The 26,504-nt window shown below is 36.3% G+C and overlaps 3 protein-coding genes across 5 annotated transcripts; 1 reads left to right on the forward strand and 2 right to left on the reverse strand.

Moving 5' to 3' along the window:
• Positions 1 to 3,915: 3,915 nt before the first annotated feature.
• LOC121746822 (pentatricopeptide repeat-containing protein At3g60050-like) lies at positions 3,916 to 7,285 on the reverse strand. The gene is made up of 3 exons (XM_042140757.1): positions 7,093 to 7,285; positions 5,015 to 6,895; positions 3,916 to 4,592 (listed from the first exon to the last, which is right to left on the reverse strand). Exon 2 carries the CDS (start codon positions 6,723 to 6,725, stop codon positions 5,271 to 5,273), a length of 1,455 nt encoding a protein of 484 aa, XP_041996691.1. The 5' UTR covers positions 6,726 to 6,895; positions 7,093 to 7,285; the 3' UTR covers positions 3,916 to 4,592; positions 5,015 to 5,270.
• Positions 7,286 to 13,053: 5,768 nt separating this feature from the next.
• On the forward strand, positions 13,054 to 18,003 carry LOC121748186 (sarcolemmal membrane-associated protein-like). 3 transcript variants are annotated; one of them, XM_042142412.1, is made up of 9 exons: positions 13,054 to 13,117; positions 13,580 to 13,698; positions 14,017 to 14,217; positions 14,344 to 14,466; positions 14,556 to 14,593; positions 14,698 to 14,776; positions 14,929 to 16,578; positions 17,173 to 17,256; positions 17,638 to 18,003. In XM_042142412.1, the coding sequence occupies exons 2-9, from the start codon at positions 13,636 to 13,638 to the stop codon at positions 17,860 to 17,862; spliced, it is 2,463 nt and encodes an 820-aa protein (XP_041998346.1). In that variant the 5' UTR covers positions 13,054 to 13,117; positions 13,580 to 13,635; the 3' UTR covers positions 17,863 to 18,003. The 3 variants fall into 3 exon arrangements, with proteins under 3 accessions (XP_041998346.1, XP_041998345.1, XP_041998344.1); XM_042142411.1 differs by lacking the exon at positions 13,054 to 13,117 and adding an exon at positions 13,137 to 13,487; XM_042142410.1 differs by lacking the exon at positions 13,054 to 13,117 and adding an exon at positions 13,137 to 13,483.
• A 345-nt stretch (positions 18,004 to 18,348) lies between these two features.
• On the reverse strand, positions 18,349 to 25,569 carry LOC121748187 (protein SHORTAGE IN CHIASMATA 1-like). The gene is made up of 7 exons (XM_042142413.1): positions 25,448 to 25,569; positions 24,493 to 24,584; positions 23,789 to 23,860; positions 21,965 to 23,288; positions 21,018 to 21,518; positions 18,835 to 20,487; positions 18,349 to 18,766 (listed from the first exon to the last, which is right to left on the reverse strand). The coding sequence occupies exons 4-7, from the start codon at positions 22,142 to 22,144 to the stop codon at positions 18,677 to 18,679; spliced, it is 2,424 nt and encodes an 807-aa protein (XP_041998347.1). The 5' UTR covers positions 22,145 to 23,288; positions 23,789 to 23,860; positions 24,493 to 24,584; positions 25,448 to 25,569; the 3' UTR covers positions 18,349 to 18,676.
• Between the last annotated feature and the right edge of the window lie 935 nt (positions 25,570 to 26,504).

Genomic DNA, 26,504 nt, shown 5'->3' on the forward strand with positions numbered 1-26,504 from the left:
CACACAAATACACATCTATTCTTCCCAAATCATCTTCATTTCCTCTCCAATTTTCATCTAACCTCTCCAATTGTCATCACAAAATATCCGGCGACGGCAACTATGGCGGTGGCGGCTTCGGCGGGTTTGACATCAACGCGTTTGGCGACTGGGGGCATGTACAATGTCTTGGGTGGTTCCGGCTTCGGTTCGTCAACGCCGGGCACCTAGGGCCCGTCGACGCCGGGGTACCAACCACCCCATTTTGATGTTGATGCATACGCTCGTCCCTCAGCCCCGAGGAGTTCGCAGGGATTATCCCAAATTCGGGAGGATTATCCGAATGAACCCACTCCGGAAGGAGGACGGGGATGTGGAAGCTCCAGGGCGGTGGAGGAAAAGGCGGAGGCGGCCGAGGAGGAGGAGGATGTAGGCCGGCATCCGTACAGCCACAAGGACATGATGGCTGTGTACAACGCCTGGATCAGCGTCTCGTGCGATCCCATCGTCGGGAATCAACAAACCCGGAAGTGCTTATGGGAAAAGGTCACCGAGGCCTACAACGAGATTAAGCCGAAGGGGTCCCGCCGCCGCACATTGAAGATGCTCCGCGCTCACTTTGACCGAGTCGACAGAGAGGTCAAAAAATTCTGCGGCATCTACAAGAACGAAGCGGCTCATTACCAAAGCGGAGCCACAAGAGCCGACATTCTGAGATCGGCTTTGCGAGTCTATTTCGAAGACACCCGCAAAGAATTCAGACATGTCGATGTTTGGGAGGCCGTCAAAGACGAGGAAAGGTGGGCCGGCGGTGTCCGGTCCAGCTCGGGCTCGACCTCGAAGCACACAAAGCACACGGCGGGTGGCCAATACTCGTCTAGTGGGGGCGGTTCGGGCAGCGTCGCACAAGAGGTTGACTCGCAGGAGGTTGAGGGCACGGCAGACGATGTCGGAGGGTCCTCCCGTGGGCGCCGTTGGCTGCAAGGGACCAAGGCGGCTAGAGGGAGGAGGGGCCGAGGCGAATCAAGCCAGGCGGACTCGGTCTCGGGCTCGAACACCCTATTGTCCATGTACTTGACCGTCACGATGACGGACACTTCCAGCATGACGCCTCCATAATATCAAGCCCATCTTGCCGGAATTGAGTATATAGCAAGACAATTTGGTATTCCGCCTCCAGGTAGCTTGAGTGCACCGCCACCGCCTTCGGGGGATAATTCACTGGCGGAGTAGTTTTTTTAATTTCTATAAAATTGTATTTTAAATTATGTAATTTTTATTTTTTTAGGATTTTAATTATGTGTTTTTTTTTTGGATTTTAAGTTGTAATTTTATTTTATGTTGTAATTTTATTTTATTTAATGAAATGTGTTTTTATTAATTGAATTTGTTGGAAATAAAGAAAAATGAAATTGAATGAATAGTAAGTTAAAAGATGGTTAAGAGACGGATAAGAGATGGAGGGTTGCAGGTTCTGTCTCTTAATTACGAGATGGAGTGAAAAGTACAATGTGGCACATGAATAGTTAAGAGATGAGACGGTTAAGAGACGGATAAGAGACAGCGATTCTTAGTGTGGTGGGAGACGTGTTGCGTATGTCGGAAGGCAGCTAGGTCATGTACCACTTGAAAATATTGATGCTTTGTCTTTATGTTTATGACATTTGGATCATATGAAACGTCAAAACTCCAGACCTTATTAGCAGTAAAATATAGAATTTACATGCTACTTAAATTATTTATCATGATTATTCTTATTTTTTTATATATTGTAGTAATTGACCAAATTTAATTTGCTACCAATTTTTTTACTTCCTCCGTGCAATTGTTCCACACGTAAGGAAGCATTTTATTTTCTTGCATTATTTATTCTGAAAAATCAACTTGCTTCATGTCGTAGATAATCAAATAATGTTAATTAGTGCATACATAGCATGGGTCCCCTATAAATATACGATGGTGACACAAATCTTTATTGCAATTTGAGGTTTTATACGCTGTGTTTAGCTGGCATTGGAGTGAGTAGGTTCCCTCCCCTCCTTTAAGTTATGAAATTATATGACAGTAATAATTTAAAACTCAATTATTAACATTGGAAAAGTAAAGTGCCTAAAGCAATCTAAATTCTTGCTTTCCTTTATAGTCATAATAAGTGAGTATTAATAGAGTTATTGGGTTGGCATGCATAAAAAAAAAGTGGTGTTTGTTCAGTATAACTGCCCCTAAAACCCAAAGTGTACTTAAATGAAATAAAACGATAATTGTGTCATTCACTTCAGGGACCATTCATGCCCAACTGCATCATACGTTTATACTTACCCCACTCCTTGCAGCATAGGCGATTCCGTCGCCTTGGCGGCCCCCACACTCCGGCCCGACATCATGTGAGGGGGTTAAATCAGGGTACGCAATGGCCCGTTAAGGGAGAGGTCTTAACCCACTGACTGCCAGAAGCTCATCTCCCAAGGCCTCACACTTATGTCTGAGAGATGGAAGCAACTACACGATAGTAGTGAGATTTGAATGCAGGCTCATTGCTGCAAGATCTGCCCCTCCGTTGCCAAGGGGCGTAGTACACGACAGTAGTGAGATTTGAATCCAGGCTCATTGCAGCAAGATCTGTCCCTTCGTTGCTAACTGCGCTACACCCCTACGGGCAGCTTAGTTACCCCACTCCTTATATTATATATAGACTCACTAATACGGATATCTATTCTACATCATCTATTTTATAGTCTTATTCTTATTGGCCGTTTTTTCTAACCTATAATTTTATAGTCTTATTCTTATTGGCCGTTTTTTCTAACCTATAATTTTATTTGTTAAATATTAAAGGGGTGAGTTTATGTAGGGTGGTTCAATTACATTAGTTTCACAGATTTGGGCTATAGAAGTGTTCGGTATAAGGAAGATGGCCCAAAGTGGGTAGTCTAAACTCTCAAACTATGCCACAATTGGCTTCTTTCTTTCTTTTTTTTAGGTATTTAAAATATTATTTATTTATTTCTATCTAACTTACTTTTTGTGATAACAAAAAAATATATGACAAACTAGGAATGCAAAAGTAATTCAAAATATAATAACAACATCTAAATCAATTACAAAAATATCAAAACAGAAGCAAATGAGGTATTGCTTTTTGGCTGGAATATTAATCTTTTATGCTTTGACAAGGATTAAATGAAATTTTGAATCAAATATCAAGTACAAAAAAATTGGCGCCATGCCTTTGCAATATATCCAACACATTTAATTAGCAATGAGGTATTTAAAACAGGGCAAAAAATGATCTATATTGACTACTAGGTTTAGAGCAAGAATTCTTTTTGTAGGCCTTATATCATAAGCCCAAATGACGATTGGCTTTATTTGTTGAAGAACCTAATTTATTTATTTTTTAGATATAAAGACCATAAATATTGTTACCCAAAGTAATTGCTTTTTATGTGTGTACATAATTTAATATCAAAAGATTGCTGGTGACAGTATAATTTGTAAGACAGCGGTCGTCCAAAGGTTAAGAACCACCTAAATAATTTCAAAAAACTGATATAACCAAGGCAAATCGATTATAGCTTAATTTTCTCTATTACTCTCTTATCAATTTATTTATTTTAGTTTATTGTATATTCGCGTTTTCAGATTACTTTTTTATTATTACTCTTTACAATGAAAGTAATAAAAGTTCATAGAGTTCATCTGCCAAGAAAATTGCTTTCTCCTTAATATATCTGCAATGATTTAAATAAAGCTCCCAGAACAATCATAATCATATTCTTCCTAATATATTTATGTCCAAAATCATGCCAATGGTGGCTGTAAGACAGTAACAAAAAAAATACTCCTTTTTTGAGTTTGTCAAACAGAGTATAAGCAAAATTGAAATGATATAAAAAGCTGAATGACCAACAATCTTTAATGGTGATGAAGGCAGAATTATGAAGTTAATGTTACTATAATTTTTCTCATGTGTTGAACTTGCTTTACAAAAGTATCCTAAAAGAATGCGACTCCTGTCCAATACATGTTATTCACCTTTTGCAACACATACTCACCACCAAAAATGACCAAAGAATTAGAATAAATAAGAAAAGGCAGCAACAAATCTTTTATAATCTACAAATTTCCAGTAGTAATTACCAGGATGCAGGAACTGAAAGCAAAACTCAAGGACATCAAAATACTCGCTGCAACACTTTTCAACGCACAAGCTTGAAAAGGCCTCGTCTGGCTCTGAAGCTTTATTTCCAATACTTTTGCAGTCATACAAAGTGAGACAAACTTCAGAGCTTACAATCACATCAACTGGAAGACCTATATCGCATTCTACAACTTGTGCTCCTTGTTGCTCCATTTCAAGAATCCTCTGGTGTGTAGATCTCCTGGAAATTACCATATCTTCATTGACATTTCTGGTATTCACTATTATAACTATATTGGGGCCAAAAGGCATGCAAGAAAGATTTTGATTTGATTCTGAACCCACTGGAATGGATTGAACAGGCATCATATTGCAGACTTCAGCATCATTTACACATTTCCACAGGTTTTCTTGACAGGTACAGTATTTAATAGTTCTTCCAGCTTCGGTTTGCCAAGCCCAAATCTCTTTGCTGGTAAAACGTTCCAATAAGAATAACAGTAAGGCAACAAAGGCAAAGTCTTTAAAGTAAGTGAATTGTAAACAATCAAAGATGAGCACTGAATTCACAATAACAATGCCAAACACCCACTAAACTAAATGTTACTATTTGAAACAAAACATCAGTAGAAAATCTCATTCATTCAAATCCTCATAACTTGGCATGTGTTTCAGCAATTTGAATTGTTTAACATACAAATGCACAGAACGAAAACCATATAAATTTGCAAAGTTAGGACAGAACCAACTACAGTATATGACTACATACAATCACATTTCAGTAAAAATTTAAAAACTCAATGAGATGACGTAGTTTTTCACTAGATTTAAAGAATTCGCCCAGCAGGACCAGTAAATAATTACTAGTAGTAATATATTAGCAGAAAAGCTTACCTTATGCTCTTCTACATTCAAGTTCTGTACTACAGTGGTAGAACTAGCAGCAGCAGAATCACCACTGACCATACATCCTTGACTCGCAGTTTTGGCATGAACTAGCTTATCTGCATGCATATTTCCTTTTCCGGGAACAAAGTTACAGGGATTGAGAAAAAGCTCGAGATCAATTGACATTGATTCACCAAAAGTCGGAACATTTTGAACACCAATTTTCAAAGGATCCTCCCTAATATAGGTCCCCTTCACCTACTTAGCATCTCCTATATCTTTTAATTTTTGACAGCAGATGTGTATACTTCCCCTTCTCCATCATATGCTTTATGACTTGGTGAGCTTCAAACAACCTGCCTGCATTGCGAAGATAACCTACTAAGGTTGTGTATACAAGGAAATTGGGATTACAGCCCTTTGATTCCATTTCTTTTAACATCAACCAAGCTTCCTCAAATTTCTTGTTCATACAAAGTCCACGGATCATGGAATTGTAGGTAAATACATTAGGCAATTGACCCTTGTTAATCATATCAGAGAACATCTCCTGAGCTTTATCTAACTGACCGGCCACAACATAGCCAGTTATCATGACAGTGTAACAGACAACATCGGGCGCACACCCATGCGTTGTCATTTCATCAAAGAAATACCGGCAAGCTTCCAAGTTACCAGCCCGACTGAGGCCGTCAATTAATGTGGTGAAGTGGAGCACAGTTGGATCAACACCAACATCCTTCATGTGGTTTAAGAGCTTCAGTGCTGCTAATGGTTTGTCACCCTTGCCAATGACGTGAAGGAGTATATTAAATGTGTGAAAATCAGGTGAAAACCCACTCCTACCCATTTCGTCAAGAAATCCATGAAAGTGATCCAACTTCCCGAGCCTAAACTTTGCCCACATCATGATGTTGTAGGTTAATACATCCGGAGAGTGATCATTAACCAACATCTGCTGATACACCCACTCAATCAACTTGTACTGATTCAGTGTCAAAAGAGAATGCAAAATAGCATTGAATGAATGTCTAAATGGCCTATAGTTGAAATTCTTCGATTTCATAAACCTCTCTACAACTTTCCTAGCTAATCCAGCACCACCACAAGTGCATACCAGTAGATTGAATGTCCTGGCAGTAGTAGGGTACCCTTTCTCAATCATCTCTTCGAGCAATCTCCACATTGCCTTAAATTCCTCGCACTGTGCAAAGATCTCCATCATTAAATTGTAAATATTTGTTGTGTGTCTGTAATTCTCCTGTTCACCAGACCACACGAAAAACTTGTAGCCCAGCTTTGCACACCTATTTTTGTTTGCATGATTTATTGTCTTTATGATACTAGAAAGAACTTCCCTCACAAGAAGGCCTGAAACCCTCACACCTAAATCGTTCAAGACAGGCTTCACATCATACCCCGGGCCATCCTGAGATAGAATTTCAAAAATCCTTTCAGCATTGCATCTCACCTCATCAACAAAAACCTTTCTTGCAGAGAATTTTCCCCGAGAATTAGGTGAAAATGAAGCAGTCTCCTCCCAATTGGACCCATTCTTTGAACTTTTCCACGATTCATTGAGAAAATCCTCAATCGGCCCAAACCCATTTTCGACATCATCACCATTAAATATACGACTACATAAATTTCGACAAACCAAGCTAAAACCACAAAATCTGTTGATATTTCTGCAACTGAAAAGAGCTACAGAGTACATGGCAAATGTATATCAGAAATGGGGGAAAACCCATCATAACAGCAAGTCATAAGCTCCGGGAAAGGCTAAGAATACCAACAAATTGCGGTCAGTTGCACGCAATTCAAGATATGAAAAACTTCCCATCAGATAAAGACATCGGTAATCAGCATTGCATCGCATGTTGTGACCTGAAAATTGCAGTTGCCGATGAATATCTATATGAATATCAATACTAATACTATAAAGAGAGAGTTTTGGGACAATATTCAGAAATGCCAGTAAGCTCAGTTTTGGAGTGAAAAATCATAAATTTTTGAAAAAGATTGGTTATAGAAAGAAGAGCAGGAACTCGATAAAACATAAGATCAGAATAGTTGAATCATACCAAATCGACCAAGAAAATCTTAGTAAATCAAGAATTATCGGAGGAGCGAGGCCGGAGGGTCGGTTTTCGCCGGTAACCGGGCGGCGTGGCGGGTCGGGTTTATGAATGGAGGCGCCACATTCATTAGGGTTTATATGTATACGACGGAACTTTTACGGATTGGATTCTCTAATTTGGGTTAGAAACAATACAGAGTTTTATAATTCAATTCTTTTTTATTATGTGTTAGATTAGTTATGATATGGACTTCTAAATATGATGGATTTTGTATAGTACTTAGTTATATATTTTTAAATTAAATCCCTTTTAGCAATTTATAAAATTACGCTCTTTTTTATGGGCAAATACAAATAAATTTCAAAGGTCGCGACATGGTAAACACAAACTCATGCCTTTAGTCTGGGCATCTACCGCTCGGCTAACACACGCAAACTAAGATTACACTCTTTCCGACTTACTTAAAGCGACTCATTTTCTAAAATAAAAACGTTATTATCTGTACTTTATTCTCTTTCTTCCCAACTCACAAACTAATACACTACATATAATATTGTGCTGGAAAGGAAAACTTGAATGAAGTATTTCTTTAGTGTATCACATTAATTCTTAAAGTGCCCAAACTCATCACAGTTTCATCATTTACCTTGATTCATATTCTTCTTGGATTGGTTCCTTCCATCTAACTCTTTGTTTTGTACCGCGTGTTACTCCGAAGTAGAAGAGTAATAGAGTATGATTCTCTCCGATAGATTTATTCGTCAATCATCATGTCCCTTACTTTTGTCAAACGTCATATTTGCCTCTACGAGTTAACTATTATCACTGTGCTAGTCCAACTTTCCGCCGTAGCAAATTTATGGCTCGAATCTCGTATGCGAATTTAATATCAACCGAGATTAGTTGCAAGTTGACATTATTGAACTTGGTTCAGGTGTTGATGCACTAGTTTCTCTCTTAACATTTTTATATGTAGAAAAGTAAAACAATCATTTTATCATGTGCCTTATTCTCATGTATGGGCCAATTTATCGGCTGTTTTGGGCCCAGCTTATAACACTCGCTTTACTCTAATCTAAGCTATGGAGCATTTCAAAAAATGGGTGAATAATATACAAGGTCATTATGATTTGTAATCTTCCACAAATGGGGAAGCGTAAATGACATGAATTTTATTTGGTACTTTCACATGCGATTCATTTTGACTTTGGTGTGTTGATTCCATATTAGACTTGTATTTTAATAGTATGAAGGAAAAAATAATTAATACGATGTACTATAATAGTTTGGTTGGAATATTAGTCTTGTCATGCTTTTGACTAGGGTTGAAATTATGGATATCAATCGTGCCTGCTCAGTGAGTTTCGGGCTAATCTTATTAGGGTTACGAACTAATAGGTGCATAATTATTAGGCTGTAATTTTATTTGTTTACTCCTTCTATCCGCCATTAGGAGTCATATTTATGGGCGGCAAGGATTTTAAGAAATGTTAAGAAGTGGGTGGAAAAAGTTAGTAGAATATGAGTCCGACTTGTATATATTAGTTTTAAAAGAAATGTGAGTAGAATGAGTTAGTGGAAGGTGAGACCTATTACCATTTATGGTAAAAGTGAACCGGGACTCCTATTCGCGGACGAACTAAAATGGAAAAACGGGACTTCTATTCACGGACAAAGGGAGTAATATTTATAATCTTAATCCTAAACATTTAGTTTCGGGTTAGCCCAGTGGGCTAATCATGCTACAAACTATTAATTGAAGTTATCTTAATTATTTATTAGTTGTAAAGATTTATATTTCTTAGACCTTATTTATATAGAAAACTTGTATTTTTTTTTAGTTTGAGACAGTTATATCTTTAATATAATGATATATTTTTCAGAGATAAAAGAAGAAAAAATGTGGAGGGATTGTTCGAATGAAAGAGTGTACTGACCATGACAAATGAAAAATAAGTAAAAATTAGTATTATTTTTGTGCAACCTATTGGGCTGACCCGCTTAACCCGTCAGCCCGAACGTGCTAGCCTGATTTCTAATTGGATTATAGTTTTTCAATCCTAACTCTCTAATGTAAGCGGACTAATTGGTCTAACCCATGCACTTACATCCATATTTGAAATGACATTTTAAATCAAATACTCCATCAACTTGAAGAAAATTGGTGCCATTCCTTTGCAGCATCTCAAACACATTTAATAGGAAACGAGGTATTTAAAAACTGGGAGAAGATTCTCACTATGGCCAAGAATGTGGAAGAAGCTAGATTGACAAACCCAGGAGACATGAGATTGTCCAGACCGCCTATGCTAGTGGGTGGGCGACCTCCCGCTTGATCATTTAAAATTGAATATTGATACCTCCTTAAAAGAATGAGTCGGGTTATACCTTTGGGGAGGTCTGATTAGAGAAGCAGCGGGATTATGGAGGTATGTCTTTGTTGTTAACATTGGAGTTTGTTCTATTCTAACTGCAGAGATTTGATGCTTGTATCACGACCTACATTTGGCCAAGTCTCTAGGTATCCGTAAGTTGAAGGTAGAAAGTGATAATTTTGTTGGAGTGGCCATGATCTTGGGACACTTTGAAACTTCTACCAATTGTCGCTCTACAGTGAAAAGGGTACGTGGATTACTCTAGGATTTCGATTTTGATGGTCGGGTGACAATTCCCCTTCATTTTCTATCACTATCCCGGGTTCGATTCTTTTGAGGCGCCATAGCCTGAAAATTTTACTCTCATTTTCAATGTTTTTAGTTATGTACTATTGCATTATTATATTTTTACTCTCTCCTTTTCAGTTATGTAATTATTAGTTAGCCTAGTCCTAAATTTGCACTCTTACTTTTTAATTCTGTAGTCATATTTTCTTTTTTTTGTTATGTAATTTGTTTTTTTAGTTTTGTAATTATTTGAAGTCCTATTTTCTTTTCTAGATATTAGGTTGTTTACTACTGCCTTAATGATTTTGATTTCCCATATTATGCTCTATTACCTTTTAATTGCTTTAATTCTATAATTTACTCAATACTTTTGTCATCATTTTATGTGTTATTATTTGTAGTAAAACTAGTACTTTAAATAAAAAAAATTCTTACTTTTTTTAAAAGCTTTGAATTTTTTATATTATACTCTATTATTTTTATCATTTTATATATTATTATGTTTATATTTGTACCTCAAATAAAAAAAATTCTTTCTATTTTAAATTATTTTAATATTTAATGTTTTTTTATTTATATCATAATCATTTGTTATACAACTTTGTACCCCCGAACTAAAAATCCTGATCCGCCACTGATAGCTGGTTGCTGCATGACAGACTAGGTGTTGCTTATATTCGTTGATTTTGTCTTTGTATTCGGGCTTTGCCCGCTTCTTTTAAAAAATAAAAAATAATACTGGGACAAAGTGACTCCTTGCATATGGATTTATTCACTACTAGGTTTTTAAAACAAGAAATCTGTTTCATCTTTCGAAGGCAATCTTCATAAGCCCAAATGATAATCGGCTTTATGTTGAAGAATCTAATTTATTTACAGTATATTATAAAGAGCATAAATTTTGTTACAAAACCCAAAGTAATTGCTTTCTATGTAGGTATTTTGTGTTGACCTATGTAGTAGTAATTGTTGAGTACTTACTGTACTATGATTATTACTACATCAAAACATCTTTTAAAATTTGTTATATGTTAGTACATAATTTAGCACTCCCTACTATCAAAAGAATTACCGGTGACAGATTAATTTATAAGACGGCGGTCCCCAAAATTAGGCTAAGAATCACCTAAAAATAGTTTTAAAAAACTGAATAACCAAGGCAAATCGATTATAGCTATAATTTTCTCTTTTACTCTCTTATCAATTTATTTATTTTAGTTTATTTTATTTTTGCATTTTCAGATTATTTTTTATTTTATTATTCTATCTATCCACCAAAAAATGTTACGCTGGTGGATAATACAAATTTTAATGCGAAATTAAAAAAGTATAAAAGAGAAAGAGATAATTTGAATGGAGTACTATGAGATAAAAATATAAAAAAAGTAGAAATTTGAGAGTAGCTTTCTATTTCGAGACTAATTTTGGCAGATGCGCGGAGATAAAAAGATGAAACTATTTTTTTAGATGAATGAAGTATTATTAATGAAAAAAATAAGTTTTCTTGTGAAGCAGCTATAGGAATAAAAAAGTAAGAGCATCCACAGTGGGACGAATGTCCCGACGGACATCCCAAAAACACCTCCTGCCATGTCATAAGGACATCACATTGCACTGGCACGTCATAAGGACACCCCACTACACAATGTCGTACATCCCTAAGGACATCCACAATAATTATAAAAATAAAAATAAAAAATCGAGACGTCCATCGGGAACCCGCAATGGCGGACGTCACGACGGGCGTCGTCGGAAATCCACGGAACTCTGGTGTCCGCAAGCAACGTCCGCGTCCGCCTCGCCCTCGCGGGACGTCCGCCGCTGTGGATGCTCTAAAAGCACCATAAATGATGCGGTCCTGCTTTAAATTTGCTCAGCCATCAATGGCGAAACATATTGAAAAAGCAGAGAAAAAGTTGCAGTACAAAAAAATCAAAGACGATAGTCATAATTTTATTTGTATTTAATTGGACTTCGTCAATCTTGAAGGGTGAGTCTTCGTCTTCATCTATTTCACTAATTGTATAATTGTATTTAACCATTCACACATACACATACACATACACATACACATACACATACACATACACATACACATACACATACACATACACATACACATACACATACACATACACATACACATACACATACACATACATTGGATGTATATATACTAATGTTCTTATAACTTTTTTTCGAATGAGGGCTTCTACTTTATATTTTTTCAAAAACAAATAAATCTTAACTTGTTATTCCCTTAATTTCAACTAGACTTGTTTGAAGAATTGAATATTAATAGTAATAGTAATAGTAATAGTAATAGTAATAGTAATAGTAATAATAATTTAAACGTAAACACGTCTTGCTGTAAGTAGCCCTAAAATAGTGATTAAAATAAAGAAGAGCCAAAGAGAAATAATGGTAGAGAAAAGAGAGTAGCAGCACTTGTATTCACGTGTCGGTCCAAATTTCCAGATCAATTGTGCAGGCAATATGGGACTCATATTAACATTTACAGCAAATTAAGATGACCCCACTTTTTATTTATCAAATTTAATTGCGTGACCCCTCCCAAGCACAGCTTTCATCCACCAATTGATGCCCACTGATTACCAATATAATAAAGCTTATTAGAGATGCTCAATTATTTGTAAGGATGTATCCCTCACAAGTTCCTAATGGCACCAAACCGAATCATAAATCATACTCACATTCTTCATTTAAAGCACCATAAATGATGAAAATTGTCACGGCTTCTTTCTCGTGTACAAAAAACCCTAATACCAAACCCAACATGACACACACCCAACTAAGACCCATCTCAATTAAAATTATTATAATATAACTACTGACTTATAGTTATTGCATGATTGATTTAGTTAGCTGGTAAAAGAATACTATTATTCTATAAGATAGCTTCCATTTGGCCAGATAGAGCAGATTTGTCAAGTAGTAGGATAATATTTACCTAATTTTATTACTAAACTCAACCGAAAGATATCATCCTTTGTGGACACATAAAGACTCACCTAGTGATATTACCAACCTCACAAAGTTCAAACACTCTTTACAACTTCACCACAATCATACATAACCGGATAGATCTATTTCGACAAAAGACAAAGCACAATTACCACGTGGAACAGTCATAAATTGTAATTATTTTCAAGCAAGCACATCACTCAACTATCATTGCATCATTTATTCGAAGGTACATATAGAGAGAGAAATTTGATGCATATATGGTGGTTGGAGGGTTTATTCCTCCAAACAAAAGAAAAAGAAAAAGAAATGAGAAAAGCGACAGGCAAAAGAGAGCGACATACTTTCCCAAGTGACAAGCCTGGCACAATTTGCATCATGTAAAGCTGCAAGTCACTTGGATCCTCCATTCTTATTATTATTATTATTATTATTCTCTGACCGATCACTGTAATTCCATTTTTATATCCAGTATAGAAGATTCACAATACCAAGTCCTCCTATGTTACCCACATTCTCCCTCTCCCTCTCTTGCACAAACACATTAGTTACTCCACTAACCAAGAAAGTAGAAAATACATTAACTTATTCATGACAGCCACTACTTGATGATTATAATATAATACTCTAGAATAAGGAGAAATAGAAATATAGTGAAATGGCAGCCTGTTTCCTGGTACCACATGCTGTGAAGGAAACAAATCTCCTATGATCTTACTCCAAAAGTCAAAACCCAGAAACTATCCGTTTGTAACCTTATTGTTACTTCTTTGCAGCATATAAAAAACATGGAATCTTGATAATCTAGTTTATCTAACCACCCAATCATTTTTATCTGATAGGCTGATACTACCTACATAAAACACTGCAGCTCCTCCCGAATTTTGGTGCAGGAAAGATGTTCAAGCGAAGCGAGAAAAAGATCAAAGCAGTCTTCAAGATGCAGTTTCAGGCAACACAGGTATGTCAACTCAACATTGTTGATGCAAAAAAACACAAGTGCTGTCCATTAAACTTTAATACTACAAGTGTCTTTGGTAACTTACAAGATTTATATTTCGGAGAAGATCTTGAACCATGTTGATTATGCCCTCATTCCTCTCTGCAAAATAATACAACTACGTATATTAGTTTGAAATCCCTTGTGCTTGCGGCAAAATGTCACCAATACTAAAATGGGCAACTATGATAGAAATGATGATATTACTCATGAATTCAAGATTTTGGAAAGGATACCTATCTCACCTGTGATTTGGCTTATGTATTGAAATAATGGCAGGTACCGCAGCTCAAATCAAAAAGCCTCATGATTTCTCTGGTTCCGGTAGATGTAGGAAAGCCTACAGTCAGATTATCAAAATCACCAATTGTTGAAGGAACCTGCACCTGGGAAAATCCTGTATACGAAACTGTAAAGCTAATCAAGGAGATCAAATCAGGAAGAATCAGAGAAAAGTTCTACTATGTGATTGTATCAACGGTAAGTGACACTCTTCTCCATCTTCACTCAAGATACAATTCACAAACTATGAATATAAAAGGCAGTTTTTTAGTCATCTACAATAGCAAACTAAAAAATGACATTATGTTTTGGGGGTACTTACAGGGGTCCTCAAAATCGGGGTTTCTCGGAGAAGTCTCAATTGATTTTGCAGATCTAGCAGATGCTACCAAACCAGTGAACTTAACTCTCCCTCTACAGACTTCAAAATCTGGTGCAGTGTTGCACGTTAGTCTGCTCCATCTCTTGCACAGCATCAATCATTTCTGACTTACATAAACTATGCTGATAGCACTAACATAAATTTTACAATTCAGGTCACAGTTCAGAACATGAAAGGATGTCCTGATTCAAGGTGAAGTCATAACAAGGATGATCATTATATTTGATGTTATAATTTTGCTGAATATGGCCCTCGGAAGTTTAACCGAAAAGCATTTATCTAATGACTTTTCTCAGATATGACGAAGATAGCGAAACCCCAGTAGAGGAATCATGTGATCCAAATATGGATGCTGATACCCCAAAATCTCCGGAAGTAAGATCTCCATGTAACCTCCCTGGTTTTAGTTTCAACTAATGAAGTCTGTGGGTACAGAACGATTCAGAAACTAAAAATGACTGAAGTATGTAATGATTCATAGCATTAACAAAAACTCTTTTCCTTTTTCATTTTCCCCCCTCCTATAGAGTGATGATTTGAGTGAAGCGACATCTGTGCATGATGAACATTATGGAAGATTTGGAGATGCGGAATCAGATTATAATGATGCCCAATCAAGAGATGGAGTGAAAGGAACTTCAAGGGAAAATCACATGAAAGTGTTGGAGAGGAAGGCAGAACTTTCAGATTTAGAAGTGCAATCCCTTCACAAGCAAATAATGAAGGAAACCAAGAGAGGACAGCAATTATCAGAGCAAATTGATTACCTAAAGGAGGAGAGAGACACTCTTAAAGCAGAATGTGAGCGACTCAAGGTCTCAGTGTGTGAGGATGGATTTTCAAGTCATACGCCAAAAGAGACTGAAAATATGAATGCTTCACTTGAAAAGACCAAGCAAGAACTTCAGCATGAGAAGCAACTAAATAAAAAGTTGAAATTGCATCTACAGAAGACAGAAGATTCAAATTCTGAATTTGTTCTCGCCATGAGAGATCTTACCAAAAAATTGGAACAAAAAAATGCAGAAATATCTCGACTTTCAAGCAAAATTAAGGCCCTCCACTATGGTGCAGAGGGTATTGCAGCATCACCTAAAACGAAGATGGGTCATAATGAAGAAACTGATGAACTAGAAGACCTGGAGAGGAAGCATGGACATGTTGAAGATATAGAAATTTTAAAGCAGGAAACTAGGTCTCTCCATTCCGAAATTGAAGCTCTCAAGAAAGAGAATACAGAGATAAAAGTGCAACTTGAGAGGCTTACTGAGGATTACGACAGTTTAGAGGCAGAAAACAAGGATATAAGCTCCAAATTCGAGCAAACCGAAACAGAAAAGATGGAACTAGAGCAAAGTTATGCTGAATGCTTGGCTGCAGAGAAGAAACTCAAACTCCAGATAGCAAGCTTGGAGATGGAAAGCAAAAGGAAGGCACGTCAATACTCAGAGTCCCTGAATATCATTGATGAGGTTGAGTTCCAGGTTGAGAACCTGCAGAAGGAACTGGAAATGCAGGCACAAATTTTTCAGGAAGATTTGGAAGCAGTAACTGAGTTGAAAGTTGAGCAGGAGCAGAGGGCCATACAAGCTGAAGATGCCTTGAGGAAAATGAGGTTGACCAATGCAGATACGACTGAGCGACTTCAGGAGGACTTCAAACAGATTTCTTCTGAGATGTCACTAAAAATAGAGGAGAATGAGAAACTAGCCCATAAAGCAGTTGTCGAAGCTAATGATCTGCGTCAGAAAAATGAAGCTTTAGAAGGATTGCTCCAGAAAGCCAAAGAAGAACTTCAAATGATTAGAGACAAACATGAAAGAACAATAAGAGAGCACTCAGAAGAAAATGAAACAATTTCTGGAAGTAAACCATATCAGAAAACAACTACAAAAGAATCAGAAACACTCCAAAGATGGAAATCAGAAAAGGAAAATCTGGAGAGACAACTAGATGCAGTGAGGAAGGAAGCAGAAAAATTCATGCATGAAAATGTCTCCATGAAGTCTCAGTTACAGCAGAAGAAAACCAAAGAAGATAACTTGCTATTACAAGTGAAGAAGCTGAGAACAACGAATAACGAAGCCAAAAGTCATCTGCTTGAACTAGAACAGGAGAAAGAAGGCCTGAAGAAAGAGATGTCGAAATTACAAGGAAACTTACGGAAAAAGGAAAAGGTTAGTACGAGGCTATATTTCCATTAGAATCATTGGATAGAATTATATATAATGAGTGCAATAACATCAAATGCATTTCTTGCTATGCTCTGACTCTACATGGAATCATTAACTTGCTCAACTCGAATGAGTTTGAAGCTCTTTCACATCTTTCAAAGAAATTTCAGTAGTGACATCAAATATATTTTGAACCAATCAAAGTCAGCATATAAAGGATGTCTAGAGTGAGAAATGTTTGTCAAATTGCATTCATGTTTTCCTTTTGACAATGGTGAATCCTGATGACTTATAAATTGTAATAGCCTATGGATATTTGTTAGGGTAAGTAATAAAGTTATTTGTCATCCAGATTTCATACCTGTGTTAGAAGATTACATGAATATACCATTTGTGTCATTACATTCTAAACAGTATATATTATGATTCAATAACTCATAAAATACCATGAGCGTGAATCAGAATTGCTAGAAAGGCATGAAAAAGCCTCTGTAATTTACTTCAACATTCTCCTTCCCTGAAATCCATCAACAAAGATAAATAGCAATTATTTTGTATTTCTCGAAGGCAGAGTACTAACAGTGGCTAATTTGACAGGAACTGGAAAAGGCTACACTTGAAAATTGCATAAAGTCTCCAGCGAAGGAACAGTGTAATACCACAGAAATCAGGAAAGATCAGGTAAAATCAACTGACTCCTTTTCAGAACAATTAGAACAGGTTGGTATGAACACCAAAACAGCAGAATAAATCATGTTTTGAGGAAACATGAGAACTTCAATTTAATATCCTAGACATAGCATGGCATCTATAAGCTGAAATTTTCAGTGTAGACAATATTCATAATAAAATGAAAAAGACGGACAACAGGAAGTACCACTGTATCAAAAGTGAAAGGAAACACAAACCCCAGTCATAGTTCCAGCAAAAAGTAAAAAACGGATAAGAAAATACAATGCGCAATCATATATTGTCAATGGTCACAAGTTTGGAAAGCGTCGTCTCTTCTTCGTATAGTTCTTTTGCATCCATTTATAATGAGAGTGTTTACTTTGACTACAGGAAACTATTCCATCGCGAACTAGTAGCCAATCCAATGGTGGATGTGATGTTTCCAGCTTGTTAGGTGTAGCATCATTGAAAGATAGAAACGAAAGCATGGAGGAAGAGTTGAAGGAAATGCATGACAGATATTCAGAAATAAGTCTCAGATTTGCAGAGGTAGAAGGTGAACGACAACAACTTGTTATGGCCCTCCGTAATATGAAAAATGGAAAGAAAAACTAGTTTACTGGAATAATGGTGAAACCCAACTACAGGTCATTTAGGCATATGATATGTACATCAACAATTTCCCACGTCATATAGCCAAATTTGTTGCTTGTTTCGTCTCCTTCAGAGTCAATAGTAATAAAAACCAGTTCTTCAGTCTTTTTCTTTTTTTATTATACAATTGCAGTGTTAATTTTAGTTTTCTGAAGGGTTCCTTGTGAAGATTAAAACATTAACAAACCAAAATGAAAATAAACCATGTATTGGGACTATTATAAGCCCCATACACTATAACTACGAAAAAATTCAGCTACAAATAAAAATAGAACTAGTGGAGATCATGTTGATGTAAAAAAGGTAAAGTAGCAGCAACTTGATGGTGATAAGCAGAACAGTACGTACGGTTCTGGGATAGTAAAATCCACAAACCATTTACGCCTTCCAGCCTCTGGTTATAATTGGATAATGATGTTAGACAGTTGACAAGATATCGATGAATCCTTAGTTGAAAACTTTTGATACTACATTTATCCTTTGTTGAAACTTTTGATACTACATTTACAGAACATCTATCATAGTTATATACTGCTCTCATAATCAAACAAAATAGATGGATGATCCCAATTCCCAACACCAACTATTCAAAAAAACACGAAAAATGTATAACCTGTATATACTTATCCAAATCCTTTTGAGATGATGTGGTGCAATGTAGAGGCTAGTAAGTATACTCAAGTCGTCGAATAGCTGCAACATCACCATAATCAACATTAAAGCCAACAAAACCTTTAGTTTTTGTAAAATCTTCGGAGTCCATGCTTGATGCTATTTATGGTTTTCTTTGTGAGGCTTGGTTATCATTATCCCTCCAAATGAGCTTACTTTGCCCAGCAGTTCCATATTTCGAGAAAGATAGTATCTGCAGTTAATTAAATACTAGTTACGATGCACAAAATATATCAAAATTAGCACAAAGGATTGTTATACCTGTCTTGCTTTCTTATCAACTGGTGTTGACAAGGGACATGAAGTAGCAGCCTTCTTAGTCTTCAATGAGTTTGTTGCTTTAGAAAATCTCTTCAGTCTCTTCTCTTGAACTATTTTCTGTGGGGTGCCAGCCCCCTCATACTTGTAGAATTCAAGAATTGAAGGACTTCTTCTTTTAGTAACTTTGGATGTGTTCCCAGAGGAGCCCAGATATGGAGAGGGTAAGTCATATGAAACAGATTGCTTGTGCATTCTACTCTTCTCCCTTACTCTGTTAAGGAATTCAATTGTCCAGGGTGATATCTGAGGTTGAGTGGAGTGAAGAGCATTTGAGAATGGTGTGCTATCAAAACTTCCCTTTTCTTGAATATACTTGTAGGGATTTTGTGAATTTCTTTCCATTATATCCTCTTCCATGAGCTCTTTGTGTTTCATCATAGAAATGTTTTTCCTATTAATGATATCATTTGGTCTGATTTCATCCCTTGAGATATGTCTCTTATCATTTGTAGAAACCCAAGCACCAGAGCCATCCCGAAACTCAGTAGGATTAGCAAATTTGGGAAGATTGGTTGCACTGGAAGGCCATTTGTTCATTCCAGAGTTTCTTGCAGAATATTCTTTCTCAATGTCAAACAGAGTAGGTGAAAAGCTACTGCAGGTTGCAATAAACAAATCTTCTCCAAATGCTAGACTATCCTCTAAATTGATAACTTCCCCAGTAGAATCACCCTGCCGAATTCCATTTAGCTTCACAGTTCGTCTGCTCATGTCATAGTTCACCATGGCTGATCTCCATCTTGGACTGCAATCTCGGTCAACTGGAGGCACCCAGGCCTTTTCATTCTCATCAAATATTTGATGATCTTTTGCCAATGGGAAATCATGAAGGCTTGATTTATCAACAGACTTCATTGCGCCAGCAGCAGAAGGCCTCATCACGCCAAGATCAATATCCCGATCATGAAACAGTGATTTTTCATTGAAAGATAAACTGAATTCCTCCGCTTTAGATATCTCAGCCCTTCTTGACAGCCAGGAATCACCTGAGACAGATAATTTATGGAAATCATGTTCAAAATCAGGAAGTGACTTTGCTAGGTCCACCGGAAATAAGTCATTTGAAGGCGGATCGGCATTAAGGTTGTGTGTGTATTTAGGTTTCTTCCTCTCAGATTCACTTTTAAATTGAGCATTTCCCAAGTCTGGAAGTGATAATGAGGAGGAACAGTCTGTTATTCCTGATTTAGAATCTTCCCGCTCTCCATATTTGCTTGCTACACTCAGCAAAGCTAGGCTTTCATCAGGAGTATGATCATTCTGAAGGGTGCACATTCTGGACACATTCAACGATCCCAGAAAGCTGCCAAGTCGAATATCTGAGGACAATATTGCATGAGCTGAGAGAGGATTAATTGAAGGAAAAGCAGTAAGAAAAGATTCTGCTAGGCTTTCTGAGTCGGACATTTTCGGATAGAGACCCATTCTCAACTTTGCTGCAGTATTGATGCAGGACAATACAATTTCTTCACTCATCTCATCTGAATACGAGCAAAAGAGCTGTATGTCAATTCCTAAGCTTGCTGCTGCAGCATAGAGTTCATCTGATGATTCCATAATGCTGCCGAGAAATTTGCTTTCTCCTTCAAATATCTGCAATGATTAAATGAAGCACCCAGTCATGGACATGCTAAAAAAATAGTACTGAGTTTCGGTGAAGATTTGGCCAGACCTAATCTGGACAAAGAACAGTATCGCAAAACCTGCTTCCAGAACATTGCAATTCTTCTTAAACCCTTCCATTCCAACAATAATATTATATTCTTCCTAATATATTTATGTCCAAAAGCATGCCAATGGTGGCTATAAGACGGTAGAAAAAAAATTAGAGTTTGTCAAACAGATTATAAGCAAAATTGGAATGATTATAAAAAGCTGAATGAGCAACTTTCTTTACTGGTGATGAAGGTAATGAAGTTAGTGTCATACTAATTTTTTTCATGTGTGCTCTGCTTTACAAGCATCCTAAAAGAAAGTGACTTTTGACCAATACATGTTATTTGCCATTTGCACCACGTACTCACCACCAAAGGAGGTATATAATAAATGACCAAACAATTAGAATAAATAAGAAAAGGCAGCAACAAATCTTTTATAATCTTATAACTTTCAGTTGTAATTACCAGGATGCAGCAACTGAAAGCAAAACTCAAGGATGTCAAAATACTTGCTGCAACACTTTCAACGCATAAGGATAAGCTTGAAAAGGCCTCGTCTGGCGCTGAAGCTTTCTTTCCAATATTTTTGCAGTCATACCAAGTGAGACAAACTTCTGAACTTACAATTACATCAACTGGAAGACCTATATCGCGTTCTAGAACTTGCGCTCCTTGTTGCTCCATTTCAAGAATCCTCTGGTAAGTGGTTCTCCTAGAAATTATCATTTCTTCATTTAAATCTCTGGTGTTCACTATTACAACTGTGTGGGGGCCAAAAGGCATGCAAGAATGATTTTGCTTTGATTCTGAACCCACTGGCATGGATTGAACAGGCATCAGATTGCAAACTTCAGCATCATTTACAGCTTCCATGGGTTCACTTCCAAGGGTTTTCTTGACAGGTAAAATATTTAATAGCTCTTCCAACTTCCCCTCCAGAGCTGATGCAAAACCCAAATTTCTTTGCTGGTACAGCGTTCCAATAAAAATAACAATTAGACAACATAGAGAACAATTTATTTAAAGTAAGTGAATTGTTAACAATCACAGATGACCCCTGAAATCACGATAATAATGCCAAACACCCACTACAATAATTGTTATTAGAAACAAAACATCAATAGAAATCTCATCCACTCAAATGCCCATAGCTTGGCATGTGTTTCAGCAATTTGAAAAGTTCAAACTTACAAATGCACAGATAACTTATAAGTTTGTGAAGTTATGATAGAACCAACTACATTGATTTCATACAATCACATTTAATTAAAACATTGAAAACTCAATGAGATGATGTTTAGCACTAGAATTAAAGAATTTGCCCAGCAGGATCAGTAAATAAATTACTAGGGATTTTCCAAACCCAAATATTCAATCAGTAGTACTAATATATTACTAGCAGACGAGCATACCTTATGCTCCTCTACATTCAAGTTCTGTTCAACAGTGGTAGAACTAGCACCAGCAGCCTCACTACTGAAAATACATCCTTGACCCACAGTTTTGGTATGAACTAGCTTATCTGCATGTATTTTTTCTTTTCCGAGAACATAGTTACAGGGATTGCGAAAAAACTCAAGATCACTTGACATCGATTCACCAAAACTCGGAACATTCTGAACACCAATCTTCAATAAGATATCATCCTTTTTTCTTTTTCCATATCCCTGATTCTTCGAGCTACTTAACTCTACTATACCAGGGGAATGGGGTATAGAGACATCAGAACAAGATGAGTCTAAAACTTCTGTATCCTTTTCTACATTTGGTTTACTAGAATTACTAAAATGGCCTTCTGATAAAAATAAAATTCAAGATTACTATTCCACTATCATTCGAGAACATATCAATGTCAATGTTGTAAGTGTCTATCTCCCCCAACAATTTCCAACATGGAGAATATTTAGCTGATTCACAATCACTTTCTCCAAGAAAATTCCAATCTAGATATAGACCATCAGATGCTGATGAAGACTGCCAATCCGACAGGGACAATAAATCCTCAATCAGCATATGAAGTGAACTAGAAATTTCATGATCTGAAATAATAGGTACAGGCAGTGATTTAAAAGTGCCATCTAGAAGTGTAAGCTCATGGCAAACAACCAATTGGTTGAAACTTGTAAAGTTCATGGCTTCTCTGAACATATTTTCACATGTTTCATACTCAGTCTCCTTTGCTGAATCTGAAAGCACCTTGCAGAAATTATACAGATCGAAATCAATAAACATGAACTCATCAAATGGAGTTGGCTCCACTGAAATAATTGAAAAGCCATCTGGGTTCCCACAGAGAGTTGAGTACTGCTGGCAATGTGACAGTTCAATAATGCTTATGCAGTCCACTTGTGATGACAAATTTATTCCTTCAAGGCAATCCATTTTTACAGAATGATGGAATGTAGAGGTTATCAAGTTATACTCCATAGAACCCAAAAGCTCTTTGTTATTACTAATTACTTCACCTGCTTGTGTCACCTCCTTCTTTTCAATATTTTCAAAACTCAACACTTCATCCATCATAAGTACTCTTCCAATAACACCCAGGCTTTCCATATCCACTTCAAATTCAGGAAATTTAATGTTATTGGAATGATGTTTTCCTAGAACAGAATCAGCATCTTCCACAAAATCAGCCTTTTGCTCTGAGTATTCTATACTTATGTTATCAACTGAATAAAATAATTGGTGAGTCTCAGTCAGGTCATGCAGTAGACACTCATCATTTAACAGGTCCTGCAAATTTCAGTTTTGAACTAAACAAATACGTATATTATTCATAGAAAACATAAATTGGAGAATACTAGGAACCAGCAATTTTAAACATAACAAGAAATTAATTAATTTTTTTACAAATGCATGTTAAACAGTCACGAATCAAATAGACTGTATAGAACTATCTAATCTAAGAATAGAAATTGTACGAATAACAAAATTAAATTAGCAGAAGGATAGCTATAAGACTTCAAAGACAATGATGATCATTGAAGATTAGATGAATCTATGCATGTCAATATCTTTATTATGTATGGTATTGTTGTCAGTATGTCCTTCCTAAACGAACATAATGGTTTGAGAAGCTAATCTTTAATTGCCACCAACAGCTTATCAAGCAGCATAACTTTTTAAATCAAGTTGAGAAAAATCTGGCGGCTGACAAAGAAACTAATGTTCATTCTTAAAGAATTTCAGTGGGTAACACTATAAAGATGAAAAAATAAAGCTAAGACACTTACCTTTGTATATTCAGAATCTGGAACCACAGAAAAAATATCCATGTGCTCGATTTGGGAATGGACAGCACTTTTCTGCCAATACAGGAAGAACAGAGAGATTGGAAGAAGAATAGAGAGATTTCACCGAGTGTCAATATCAATGATGCACAGAATGATACAGTAGAAACGAATCTATCAGGCTTAAACCCTGACAAGCAACACACACACACACATACACGCATGCATCCAATTAATAGGTTCAAGTGCAATCAGAAAGGCATTTTTTAGGTTATTAATATGTCTGTTAATTAGATTTTCAAACTTTCATTTTGTTGATAAAACTAATATAGATTCATAAAGACAAACGAGAATAAAATATACATAAATATCACTTCTAAATTAATTGTAGATTTTGTTATTATAGTCAAGCTTTACTATAATCAAACATTTGATTTAGTTTAAATAAGAAAATCCTCTATCTCCAAAACGTCCTGAACCATGATGTGTTGGTGCATCAAACCGTCTATGCACAAAAATTTTCATGTCTTGCTCATATTTCAAAAAAATAAAGAACATCAAACATGCGTCGCAGCCATGACACTGCTATATCCTGTGTCCATATATAATATGTGATCAACAGTACACAGTGATTCGTAATCAAATACATTGATCATAATGAACATCAGAAATTAATGAATATCTGCACAATAGGAAAGAAGACTTACTGACAGAAGCAAGGATATATCCACCTCTGGATTTCAAATTGCACTACAGGTTCCTCCCCACCTTTAGTACAAGGAACTGTTCCATCATTGTCCTGAGTTACAACGAGAAAAAACAAGATTAATGTCACAATACACAGCCTGTCTAGTTATTTCTCACCATAATTAACATTTATTCTCTTCCGTAGTTAGTTCCCAAAATTTTTGGAAAGTAGACCATTTTTCGCACATTATACTTTCTACAAAGATGATCACTCTAAGGAGAAAGGAAATATATATTTACATATAAATATATGAACTGAATTGTAGTCAAATTATTAAGGACAGTATATAGCAATGTACACATCTGAATATCGAGCCATACTATTGAAGCTAACAGACTCCTAAAGGGAGTATCTGATAACAATGCGGAGAAATATGAAAGTAGAGACCATCAGGCTGAACAGAAGAAGGAAATAACATAAATGAATGAAACTAAAGGGTGAAGGCAAGGAAATTCAAGAGAGTCCATATGTTGCAGCCAAAGATAGTACGGATACACTTGGAACATAATTTAATGAATGATAAAAGACAATTGGCTATCAACGTAACTCAAGCTCGTAACAAGAGTACTGAAGATAAAACGAGAAAAATAATTTCGTGATATTCATTTCCCTTGTTAGATGGAGATCATATGATAAAAGAGTTCACTTCATATAAGTTTAACATATAATCTCAGTATGAAAGTGATCACGGAAGTGTATATCTACAGAGAATAGCTAAGTTAAGTTGGACTTGGAAAAAATAATTAAAACCAATTGAGCGTATATCCACAGAGAAAGGTAAACTTCGTCAATCACTTCTATATCTTCAGATAATGCATTGTACCTCAAAATAATAAAAAAACGTATCGCACCACAAAATCAAAGAGAGGAAGCAGAAAACTGAGATTGCCAGCTACAAAAATATACTAATTAACCTCATATCTTTCGTTGTTGCTGTCAATTTGAAGTTGATGAAAACCAGCATCGCCGACGAAGTGAGGGAGAACATGGCACAAGAATATGGAGAGAGCGTCGTCGATCGGTAGCTTATCGATTTGGCGAGATACTCCGAAAACAGGAATTTCATCGAAAGAGTGTACAAAAGTAGCTGAAAATGAGGAACAATTTGCAGGAGTAAGATGAGGCAGAGGCAGGTGGTGGAAGTCTAGGGTTTCGACCGGATCAGCGACGGCCGTCGCGTGGGCGGCGAGGAAGCGAGTGCGCATCGTGTGAGGAAAGAAGAACAGAGTTGAAATATTCGAAAGTTGTAACGGTAGATTTGCTTATATTAATGTTTTGGCGGGTTCTATCGACTCACATGTGCCATTCAATAAATACCCTTGCACTCGCAGAGTAATGTCTTCTAACATTTTGGAATCCCCACGACCATTTATATGAAAGAGGGAGTAATTTTTTTAGTCTAATCTTTGCTATTCATTTCGATTTAATTACTTTTTCATTATTTGAAAACGTGAGTACCCTCAAACATATTAAGCGCATTTAAGTCAATTTACCATCTCGTCTTCACTAAAATAGACTGCGATTCATTCGACTTGAACTTCGACTGAAAAGAAGAAAAGAGAAGGATAAAATGAGAAAGAAGAGAGAATAGGAGATAAATTAAATATTTTAATGAGAGAGAGTTATCACGTCTTCACTGAAATGTCTATTTTATAAAAAAAAATTTACATATACTTAACAAATTTGTGCGCGCGGATTTAACAAATTCATGATAACTCTTTTGGTATCACAAATTATATCACTACATTCTCTACTATACAATTTAATTGCAAAGATAGCCTTTGGAATAAAAATTCAAAAATAATACATTGGTAATTCTCAAAATGAAATGAACTTTTTTTTTTTGGTTTGATCACAGGGATACCGAATCCCCCTTCGACGAAATCCGACTATTCCTATTCGACCGGGTTTACGAATTAAGAGCGAAAGTCTCCCAACAAGTGAAATGAACTTTTTAATAGCTGATGTATA

This window comes from Salvia splendens, chromosome 9, assembly GCF_004379255.2.
Source record: "Salvia splendens isolate huo1 chromosome 9, SspV2, whole genome shotgun sequence".
NCBI classification, from domain to species: Eukaryota; Viridiplantae; Streptophyta; class Magnoliopsida; order Lamiales; family Lamiaceae; genus Salvia; species Salvia splendens.